The sequence below is a fragment of the Nannospalax galili genome, unplaced genomic scaffold (genome assembly GCF_000622305.1).
Source record: "Nannospalax galili isolate Female #2095 unplaced genomic scaffold, S.galili_v1.0 scaffold666, whole genome shotgun sequence".
Classification (NCBI taxonomy): domain Eukaryota; kingdom Metazoa; phylum Chordata; class Mammalia; order Rodentia; family Spalacidae; genus Nannospalax; species Nannospalax galili.
Window position 1 is genome coordinate 1,268,088 of NW_008356473.1, and position 11,887 is coordinate 1,279,974.

General features: G+C 46.0%; 1 protein-coding gene across 6 annotated transcripts in view; it reads left to right on the forward strand.

The window, feature by feature from the left end:
- The window catches only part of Ptpn3 (protein tyrosine phosphatase non-receptor type 3), a 175,052-nt gene that overhangs the window by 131,344 nt on the left and 31,821 nt on the right, over positions 1–11,887 (forward strand). For all 6 annotated transcript variants that reach the window (XM_008854638.3, XM_029556937.1, XM_029556939.1 and 3 more), the window contains 4 exons: positions 7,728–7,914; positions 8,058–8,135; positions 9,834–9,890; positions 11,409–11,565. In XM_008854638.3, the coding sequence (XP_008852860.2) occupies positions 7,728–7,914; positions 8,058–8,135; positions 9,834–9,890; positions 11,409–11,565 (479 nt within the window). The remainder of the gene's footprint in view (positions 1–7,727; positions 7,915–8,057; positions 8,136–9,833; positions 9,891–11,408; positions 11,566–11,887) is intronic.

Below are 11,887 nucleotides of genomic sequence, written 5' to 3' on the forward strand. Positions count from 1 at the left end.
GGCTCCAAAGGGTTCTGGCAGCTCCACTGCTCTGACTCTGCAGTCCACAGCACAGTCAGCTCGTCTCACAGATCCAGGCCAGCTCCATTCCACACCTACTGCTGTCCTTGGTGGTCGTCCCATGGTCCCGGCATCTCCAAAAAGCTGGGGTCTCCACTGAAACTGAGGCTACACCTTCACCAATGGCTTCTTCTTGCCTCTTGGGGTGCAAAGCCTCAGATTCTCTCCATGACCCCTTCAATCCTGGGGTTTTCCCTGCAACTGAAGCTGCACTTTCACCTATGGCCTTTCCTGGCCTCTCAGAGTGCCAAGCCTCAGCTGCTCTCTGTGACCTCTTCATGGTTTCAACACCAGAACCATGCAGGAGACTCTTACACATTACCAAGTCCTGCTTCCAGCTTGAAATAGAGGTGTGGGTCCCCTCTGTGTGCTGACCTTGAGGAAATACCTCCCAGAAGACACCACCACAGTGATGCTGGTCTCTTGTTACTTACAGCTGATTTTTCAGCCCCAGCTAACCAGCATCAATTGTCCCAGTAAAGCAAAGGTTTTGCTTCAGGTTCTGGTCTCTTCTTAATCACAGCTGATTCTTCAGCCCCAGCCAGCCAGAACCCACAGATTCTCAATCCAAAATCTCACACAAACGGCCCTGATGGTCTCTGCTTCCCTTTGAAGTTTCACAAACCAGGCCTCCATCATCTACAACTCTTTCAGCATAACTGTTCCAAGCTCCACTGCAACAAACTCTGAGCATGCAATGACTTTTCCAGCCCAAAGTTCCAAACACTTCCATAGCCCTCCCAAAAACACCAAGGTCAGGTCTGTCACAGCAATACCCCACTTCTGGTACCAATTTCTGTCCTGGTTTGTTTCTTCATTGCTGTGACAAAATACTCTGACCACTACCGACTTGGGGAGGAAAGGGTTTATTCAGCCTACGTCTCCCAGGTCACAGTTCATCAGGGAGCCCAAGGTAGGAGCTCAGGGTAGGAACCTGGAGGCAGGAGCTGGAGCACAGGCCACAGAGGAACGCTGCTTACTGGCTTGCTCCCCTGGCCCCTGCTCAGCCTGCTTTCTTATGTGACACAGGCCCACCTGCACTGAGGTGGCACCACCCACAGTGGGCTGGGCCCTCCCACGTCACTCATCAAGAAGATGCCCCTCAGATATGGTCACAGGCCAGTCCAATAGAGGAAATTCCCCAATTGAGGCTCCCTCAACCCAGGTGTGTCAAGTTGACAATAAAGCTATCCAGCACAAGACTCAAAGGCATCTTCACCATCATTTCTCTAGATCATTGAAGCTTGACCACCTTGTGATCTCAGGTCATCAGAAGCATACTAACTTCTAGGGGCTTTCTCAGAACAAGAGTATACCCTCAGATTTTGTTTTCTTTTCATTTTAAATTATTAGAGGAAGAGGATAAAAAAAAAAAAACAGGGCCACACGATGGCTCAGCAGGTAAAAGCGATTGCCACCAAGCCTGATGACCTGAGTTCTGTCCCTGGGCCCCACATGGCAGAAGGAGAGATCCAACTTCCACAGTTGTTCTCTGCTCTCCGCTCATGCACCGTGGCATATGTCACACACACAATAAAAACATATAAATGATTAGAAAAAAAATAGGCTAAACCATCCCTAATTTTCATTGTCAAATTTTTGTCAAGGATAGTTCATCCTAAATTCTTCTTTGGCCACTCTTTTATTGCTGTTTGTTTGTTTGTTTGTTTGTTTGTTTGTTTGAGGTAGGTAAAGCCCCTGTGGGAACTTCCTAGTATGGCTTGCAGGCTCGGGGACCATAGAACATCTGGACCTTCATTGTCCAATATAATAATATAAGATAATAATTAATATAATTGATATCATATAATAATATAATATTCATGTGCCACAGATCTCATGTAGCCCAAGCTAGCCTTGAACTTGCTAAGTAGCTGAAAACGATCTTGAACTCCTGATCCTCCTGCCTCCCTCCCAAATGCTGGGATCAGAGGAATGTGGCACCACACTCCATTTATGCCCACTCTCCTCAGTGCGACAAGTTCTCCTCATTGATCAGATGAAGAAAATTATGTCTCCTCTGAAGAGCCACTTCCAGTCTTAGTTATTCAATAACAGCTCGTTCATCAGCTCCCTTCCTGTCTTACCAGAGCACTCAAAGCTGCTCAACTGTTAGACTCAATTGCATTTGCTTCCCTCTGCCCAGGTGTCTGATACCGTCTCTTCCCTTTCCTTTGGTGTACAATCCTATTTGTGTGTTTTAGAGTAAGCTATCTCAAATCATTTTTTGAAGCAGATAAGACATAGATCATAAATAATATCTTTCAGTTAAACCATGATAGGAAAGGGTAAAGTGTTCAGAAGTTACCCTTAGCCCTTGGGTATCCATCTGGCTAGGTACCATACTATGCCAAAATGAAGGAAGGTAATGTCTTCCCCTATCAGGGAAGGATTAGCAAGGAGGCACTTTAAGTTTACCAGTGAAGCCGCTAGGCATTGAGTGCACCCTGAGTGTGTGGGTTGTATAGCTCTTCCCCACTTCCATGTGCTTGCTGCCTCTCAGCAAACACAGGTCTTCAGCTGATCTGTGTTCTTAACACCTCTGTGTAAATAATCCCTCTGGGCATTATTTCCTCGTAACCTGTGAGGATGTTTTTGATGTTGAAATGATCACTATCACTCCAGCTTGCAGCCTGCTGTCCCCTTGTGGAGGCTGCAGTAGATGGGAGTGAGTTCTGTTGTATAGACTTTTGATTCTGCAGACCATGAGCAGATCTAGAAATGCAAAGCAAGAGTCTAAGTGAAGGCAATTAGAACCAGTCTGAGTCCCCCATGGGCTCTAGGCTCTATCACCTTTACACAAAAAGAAGGGGCTCAGGGAACTGTCCAAGGGCATGGGAAAGCCCACATACACTCCTGCTGTTGGTGCTCCCTGCTGTGAGCTGCAGTCCCATCATGTGACTTTAGAGCATCTCAACTTTGACCAGCCGCCAGTACAGCCACCCATCACAGGCTGCTGTTCAGATTTAAGCCAACTGAGATAAGGCATGCATTCGGCTCCTCAGTGCACACGCATATTTTAAGCATTGTTGAGCCCCATTGGCTGCTGCCCTACCATATCAGTCAGCACAGATATAGCCTGTTCCCATCATCCCTGAATGTGCTGCTGGCGGTACTCATGTGGACTCACTGAAAGTAAGCAAGCCCCAGAACTCTATAAGCAAAAGGGCATTTCTCAAATAAAAGTTGAATGTAAGTTTAAGATCATCACCTGATTTGCCAGGGGAATAGCCTAGCAGTTTCAATGGGAAACATTTGTAGATTAACTAAAGTGCCTCCTCACTAATCCTTCCCTGATAGGGGAAGACATTACCTTTCTTTTGGCATAGTACGGCACTTAGCCAGATGGATACCCAAGGGCTAAGGCTAACTCATCCAAATGCTCAACTGTAGGACCAGGGGTGGATGGGTAGTGTCTGATAGCCTTTGTGTCCCAGTGCTTCTGGGGACTGACTTTCTGTGCGGTCAGGGCCAGGTACAAGACAGTTACTTTCTGTTCACACATGGACATTCTAAAGGATTCCATTGGCCTATGTTAGACATCCTCATTGCTCATGGAGAAGTGAGCGCCAAATGGAATTAGAAAAGGCTTGCCTTTCAGGCGCCTCTGGGCCTGCTAGGCCAGTGGCTTGTCATCAGCCCTGTCACACTATGGGGCTCTGTGGCTTTGGTGAAAGAAGAGGTTTTGGAGAACTTTCAGAGGGTTCTGAGAAGCATCCTCAACAGTAGACTTTCCCGCCGTGCTCTGCAGCCACAGAGAACTGTAGCACATCTTAATCTTCATGATCAGATATAGGAACCACCAGCCGTGCAAGGCCATTTACATTTAAGCTCTTGAGAATGAAACAAAATAAAAAATCTGTTTCCTTGGGTCCTGTTCATTTCAGTGATTTTTTTTTCCATCCTGTTCACTACACACTTGATTCTCTTTGAAATGTCTCCATGAGACCTTCTTTGTAAGGTGACTTGTCCCAGCACTCTTTCTTTTGGAGCTCAGGGTTAGGAGAGGCAGGTGATGGTGTTTCCAAGGTATCCTGATCACAGGCAATATGGAGTATGGTTTGTGGCTGGGTTTAGCAGGTAGGATGGATTCTTGGAAAACCAGCAACCCAGGTCCCCTCAGTCACACCGAGAACCCCTTCCCACCCATAGAAGCCACTTTCTGTTGGAGCTTCTGAGATCTTAATACCTGGTGGGTGAAGGGGGACAGACTCTGTTCCCCAGGCAAGAGATACAGACTGGTCTGAACTTAGTGAGAACAACTATGTTGGTTACTTCCGTATTTGCAAAATGTTTAAGAAGCATTTGACATGTTTTCTACAGCAGATTTGTGTTAAGAGGCAAGAAGTGTTCTGTCAAGGCAATCAGAACAATCTCACAGACGGTGAGGAGGGTTCTTTTGAAGGAGAATTAAGTGTAATGTTCAAAAAAAGAGAAGAAAGAGAAAAGAACGCCTAGGCTTGGCTCCCTCCACCCCCACCCCCAGTGGCACTGGGCGGCTGTCGCGGCTGTGGGAACATCATCCCAGCAGATGAGTCACCCCCTGGTTTGTTCCATATTTATAGCAGCGTTGCAGAGTTTATGATTATAGTTTTGAAGCCTTGGCTGTGTGCTTTGTGCCCAGGCAGGCTGTCCGCTTTGTTATTCCCAGTTTTCTCTCAGCCACTTTCCACTCCTCCTTGCTTACAAGGGAAGTTCGAATTCTGCAGAGAAGCAAGTTTTCTTCATAGCGGAAAAAAAAAAAAAAACTAAAGTTCCCACTACCTCACACCCAGACATAAGGGAGGAAGCATGCGCTAACCAAAAGTTCATGTGCAGAACTGACACTGGAGGAAACCTGTTAGAACAGCTTGGGTGGTATTCTGAACAGTTTTGTGGTGTTATTTTGTCAAAGTTTTTTTGGTGGTCACCAACATGGCACCCCTCAGGGTGAGTCTTAATTCCTATTATAGTAACTTATTGGCTATATGGTTGCCTGCTTTTCCTGAGGACGTGCCCTCGTCTATGAGATATGGGACAGCTCTCATAATTCACTTCTGAATTTGTATGCATCAGAAAGGACCTTGGGGGGGGGCTAGAGAGATGGCTCAGCGGTTAAGAGCACTGACTGCTCTTGCAGAGGACCCGGGTTCAATTCCCAGCACCCACATGGTGGCTACAACTGTCTGTAGCTCCAGTTCTAGGGGAATCTGATGTCTTTTTCTGACTTCCATGGATATTGCATGACATGGGTACATTTACATACATGCAGGCATAACCCTCACAAAAAAAAAAAAAAGGACCTTAGAAAGGTCTTCTCCAACCACATCCATGGTATAGGAATTCCCTTGGCCCTATCATCTGAGGGTCTGAGAACGCCATCAGTGACAGTTCCTTTGTGAATGTGGCAGCCTGTTATACTCTAAGACACTTAAGTTGTTGGTACAGTTGATGTTCTCTGTCCATCTGTTCTGCAGCATCCATAGACTCAATCAGCTGATATCAATGTTGTGAGTCCTGTCTTACAGAGTCTGTACTAAATATGTAAAGACTTTATTTTTGCCAGGCCTAGTGGCACATGCCTTTAATCCCAGCACTAGGGAAGTAGAGGCAGGGAGATGTCTGATAGAGGACAGCCAGGTCTACATAGTGAGTTCCAGGCCAGTCAGGGCTACAAAGTGAGACCCTATCTCAAGAAACCAAAAAAATAAATAATAAATAAATAAAAGAGACTTTATCTTTTCTTGTCAGTACAGCAACAGTTTGTACATGTACTTTGAATTGGGTATTGTAAGTAACCTACAGATGCCTTGTAAAATACAGGAGGGGATGGTCATGGTAGCACACATTTTTAGTCCCAGCACTTGGGAGGCAGAGGCAGATAGAGCTCTGTGAGTTTAAGGTCAGCCTGGTCTACATAGTGAGTTCCAGGCCAGCCAAGGCTACACGGTAAGATCCTGTCTCAAAAAAAAAAAAAAAAAAAGAAAGAAAATAGTTTGGGTTGTGAGATGGCTTAGATTATGTCAGTGGTAGTAGTGACTATTTTAGATAGAGCAGTTTTATATTAGGAAGAGAAAAATACTTTGAAACCTCATATAATGAAGCCCATCATGAACTAAAAAATTAAAACATAAGTAAATGTAATACTCATTGATACTATTTTACTGAAAGCAGTTTTTCCACAGACTGGGGAGGTGACAACCAGAAAACCGTAAGACTAGACTTTTTTCTTACATGCGTCTGCTTCCACATTGGTCGACTGCTAAGTATTTTGTTCAAATAAATTAAGACTGTGAATCATTGTGTGTGAATAGGGTACAGATTTTATATTTAGATTAGGCTAATTTAGGCTGGGGTGTAACTCAGTGCTTTCTTATCATGTGAGAGGTCCTGGGTTTTATCCTCAGCACTGAGGGAAAAAATAAGCTAATTTGAACTCGCCAGGAAACAGATGCATCATTTAAAAAGAATAATCTATGGGCAAGGGCCCAGAACAAAGGTTTAGTAAGAGGTGGAAACAAAGGTGTGCGTGGGGAATACAAGGAGAACCCATTTTTTGCAGACTCCTGTGCTAGGCCAGTGGCATGGGTGGTACAGACGCTGAGCATCCCCGTCCTGTCCATGTGGGTGGGAAGAGTTGATCTGCTGGCCTGTGTAGTTAGAGACTGGGTCTTAACAGCAGTCTTAGCATGACCTGGAGAAGAAGGAAAATCTTAGGGCTCATGTGCATCAGACATCATGTCTCCAGGTGGAGAGAAGCCATGTGATCACAGGTGAGTTACTCGGCCTCTCTTGACCTCACTATCCCTCTCTGAAGTGACAGTGGGGGCTGATGAATGTAAAACTTGTCAGAGTCTGTGGCTGTGAGAGTGTAGCATAATACTTCCCAATTGGACTTCCACAGTGATGGCAGCACTTTGTGACTGCTGTCGTGTGTCCATTCCACATTTGGAAATGTGGCTGGTGCAACTAAGAAACTGACTTTCTCACCTTAAATTGTGGACATTTAAGTAGCCACATATCACTAGTGGCTTCATAGTGGTTAGTGCAGCGGTAAGATGCCAGCTGCCTACATGGAACAGAAAAGTAAAATGTGGTCTCAGTGCTGGCTATTCATGGATGTCACCGGCAAATAATGCAGACTGGGAATAATATAAATGGTCCTGAATGTGCAGCAATTGTTCTACTTATTTTGGGTACCAGGAGTCCTGGGAAGAGGAGCTGACAGCCAGAATAAGAAGGATGGGAGACTTTCTAGGAGATGTGGAGACTGTTTGCATGGCCTTGTCTGTGGAGCTGGCTCAATATTTTACCACCCAAACTGAGCATCATGGTGCATGGCCAGAGTCTTAGCTACTCAGGAAGCTGAGGCAGGAGTTCTAGAGCCAGGAGTTCAATGCCTCCCATGCTGGACACATTTTTCTATCAGCCTTCAATGCATCCTGGGGGCGGGGGGTGGGGTTCGTTGGTCATGGTTCTTTCCTGTCCTCCTGCCCCTTTGACCCCAAATCAGATGTGATGATATTTACGCTGGACGAGAGCATGGGTGGCCCAAAGACCTTTGCAGATCAGCTAAAGTTCCAGGGACCCATGACAACCTCAAGATGCTAGGCCCCAACAGCTAGTAATGTTTACTCTAATAATATTGATCCAGTTTTTAAAACATCTCCTCCTCCCCCATGATGAAGGAGTTTATCTGAAAACAACCCAGCACAAAGCTGCCTCAACCAGAAGTCATCCAGTTCTGTGTCTCCATCTTCAAATGCTCCAGGCTCCTGCTCCCCAGATGGCGTCGACCATCAGTTCTTGGAGGACTACCACAGGGTTACCAAAGGGGGCTCCACTGAGGATGCCAGCCAGTACTACTGTGACAAGGTAAGGGGCCTGGGTTCTGCCACACTGGCCCCGTGACTCACCTTGTGTACAGGCAACTGAGTAGTTCTGGCTGAAAGAAAGTATCTTGTCACCAACCACCACAGAGGGAAATGACATAAACAACATTCTCACATGTCTTCCAGAATGATGATGGTGACGGCTACCTAGTCCTGATCCGTATCACACCAGATGAAGATGGAAAATTTGGATTTAACCTTAAGGTATGCTGTGTGCTTATGTAAAAGAAGGTTATATGAAGTGAAGCAATCTTCAGGTGGATTTTTAATACCTGTCAGAAATCCACTACATACCACTCACTAGGGGCTAGGGAGGAAGCTCAGACTGTAAGGTGATTATGCCAGAATAAGGATGCTATTTCTAGCCCCAGACCCCACCCACCTAAAAAACTGGGGCATGGTGGTATATTCTTGTAATCCCTGTACTGGAGATACAGAAACAGGAGGGGCCAAGGGGCTTGCTGTGCCTAATTAACAAGAACCAGGCCAGTGAAAGACCCTGTCTCAAGAAACAAGATTGATGGCACCAAGGAATGACACCCTAAAGTTGACCTCTGGCCTCCACATGTATGACATATAATATGCTTTCACATCCCTACACACACACACACACACACACACACACACACACACACACACATGCACACACTCATACAAATCTACTCAAACCTCAGAACAGGGGCTTTTTATGTGGTTGTACAGGTATCTGTTGTGTGCCTGACATTTGCTATATTCTGTTAGATTTCTGACATCTCAGTGAGTTCTTAAAACAAGTGGTGAAGCAAAGCATGGGGCAAAACCTGTAATTCCAGCATTTGGGAGGCTAAGGCAGGAAACTTATGAGTTTGAGGCTACCTATCAAGTTCCAGGCCAACCTGAGCTACAGAGACCTTATCTCACAAGAAAGAAAGAGATAAAGTGGAGAAGAGTTTCGGGTTTTTTATGTTGGAACTCACAGGGGCCTCTGCCTCCCGCTGAGTGCAGGGATTAAAGGTGAGTCCCAACACACCCAGTCCCCCAAAAAGTGTTTTTAAGCCCATCTCACAAATGAATACTGAGGCACAAAAAATTGAATGGCTGATCCAATATCTGCCACACCCCACCTGAGGAGGGATTACTAAGAAGACCCCCCAAAGCACTGCAGAACTGATAAGAGAAGATAGCCGGTCAAGTTGCATGGCTCCCTCATCTTCTGAGTTCCTCTAGGAAGACTCTGCAAACTGCCACCACAGGCTAGTGCCCATCTGTTGGCATACATGTCATTATTGAGACAGGTGCCACACTCATTCGATTACAACTTTGGGGATATGGTGGTGAAGTTGAACGACTGCCTCAGAGCCCTCTTTCTCACAGAGCTTAAAATATCTCCTTGCTGGCCTTTGACTGAAGACGCATCCATTCTCCATTCCACCCCCCACCCCCAGCTCTAGAGTGCAGAAGGGCTGACAGTTCTTGCTGTCCACCAGCCACCATCCTATTCTGCACACCTCTCATTGTGCCAAGCAGTCCTCTGGGGTTCTGCTCAAATAGGGAGCAGCACATGGCTCTTCCTGAGGCTTTGTCCTTTCCCTAAGCACTCCTTTCCCAGCAACTTGCAAAGCCCTCGCCCAGGCAGGGTTGTTGGGCCCTGTGGAGGCATCTTTAGTTCAAATGATGGAGTTGCCAGGGCATGCTTCTGAACAGAGCTCTGGCTAGCCGTCTGGATGCAAAGGGGTCAGCAGTGTGTCTTAGGATTCTGAAAGAGTGCCTGGCCCTATGATTGGACTAGGCCCTCCTTCGATGTTTCCCTGAGCTAGAAGGCTCATATTTGCTAGTATCTATGTATCTTTTTTGGTAAAACTACTCGTGTGGTTTGTTGTTGTTGTTACTGTTTTATTTTATTTTACTTTAAAATATTTACAGGGAGGAGTGGATCAAAAGATGCCTCTTGTAGTCTCAAGAATAAACCCAGAATCACCTGTAAGTAAACATGAATCCTGTTAGTTCCTGTGTTTGCTTTTCCCTAAGTCAAACAGGTTTCTATTTCTGTGTCCTATTCCCGGGTTTCGTTGGAATTTTTTTTCTTGCTTGGTTGGTTGGTTAGTTGGTTTCTTGCTTGCTTGGTTTGATCAGTAGCAAAATATATTTGGAAATACACACGGACAGATCAGGACGGAGTGGGATTCATGTTAACTAGAACCTTGCTGTGTAGTGTGGTCCCTGCGGCTGCAGTATCACTTCACCTGGGCCCTTGTTATATGTGCAGAATGTCTGGCCTCAGCACAGGTGCAGTTCTTTTCACCCATCCTCTGTGTCTGTAACAAGATCCTAGGGTGACTGTGTGCACATTTAGTTTTGGGAAGTACTGTTCAAGAGGAGAACTGAGGCCGAGTTTGCTGTTCTGCTGGATTCCAGTAGAGAGCCCTTGCCTCTTTGGTTTTGTTTTGTTTTGTTTCTCTTGCTGTACATAGTTAAGGTTCACAGCACGTTTTGATAAGCCTGCAAAGAATGTGCCGCCACAGTCCTCAGTTGTGTGGTGATCCTTTGGTTTTATATGGAGCATGGCAACATGAGTGAGTCACTGTGTCTTCTCAGAAGGGACCATTTAGAGGGCTTCACCCCAAACTCTTCTTTATAAAGCTTACCTAATATTAAGGGCTAGGAAGATGGCTCAGTGGATAAGGCTCTTGCCATGCAAACATGTGGACCAGAGTTTGGATCTCTAGCACCCATATAAAAGCCAGGCAGGCATGGTGGCTAGCCTGTGGGAGAGGGAGACAAGATCCCCAGAGTAAGCTGGCCAGCCAGACTAGCTGGATAGTCAAGCTCCAGGATGAGTGAGAGACCATGCCTTAGTAAGTAAAGTGGAAAACTGTCAAGGAAGACACCCATAGTCAACCTTTAATGTGCACACATGTGCATGTACACCTAAACATGTGTGTGCCCACATACATGCAAACACACGCATGCACATGCAAAAAAAAAGTTTTCTATTTACCAGTCGCTTTTTGTTACTGTTTGTGGTTTCTGGGGATTAGGGAGGCTTGCTTTCCCACACCTTTCTGTTTATCACTTTGCTCTACGATGGTTTCCACCTCTGGTATTAGGCTGACAAAGACCTTCTCCATTGCAAGACAGGTGAAGGCTCACATTTAGCTGGCTAGTGGTTTTCTAACAGTACAACCAGCAAACAAAAGTTTGGAAGCATCTTGGTCATTATCCTAATCAGGGAAGGTTGGTTCCTACAAAGGAATGACTTCGGCATCTTTGTTTGCCCTCTTCTGGTCTTACAGATTGTGTTCTGAGCAACCCTTCTTTAAAACCCCACCACCAGCTACCACATCTGCCTAAAAGTGGCTGTACAGATGATGACAGTGATACCGTAGGGAGAGCAGGCGAACTTGATCTTGGTCTCAGGTGTCTGGGATGGAGAGCAGCAGCCTTCTTCCCCTTGAGGCTGGCACTATGGTAACAAGGAAACATGCTTCCCTCCACCAGGCAGACACCTGCATGCCTAAGCTGAATGAAGGGGATCAGATCGTGTTAATCAATGGCCGGGACATCTCAGAGCACACCCATGACCAGGTGGTGATGTTCATCAAAGCCAGCCGGGAGTCCCACTCGAGGGAGCTGGCTCTGGTGATCAGGAGGAAAGGTAACAGACAGGCAGCTCCAGGAGACGGAGCGACAGGGACACTACCTTAGAGGAGCTGGGTCTTGTCTAACTGGTTTCTTGGGTTTTGTTTCGTTGTTTTCTGAGACAGTTCTCACACTGAAGCCTGGGCTGACCTCCAACTCAGCCATCTTTGTGTCTCAGCCTCCCAAATGCTAAGATTATAAGTTTGAGCCACCATGCTGGGCTGCATGCCATATTTTTACAATAGTAGCCAGCCTTTTCAAAATGAAGAATTTTCACATAACAGCTTAGATGTCTGGCTTGTCACTGAAAAAAAAAAAAAAAAGTGAAGATCTGCCAG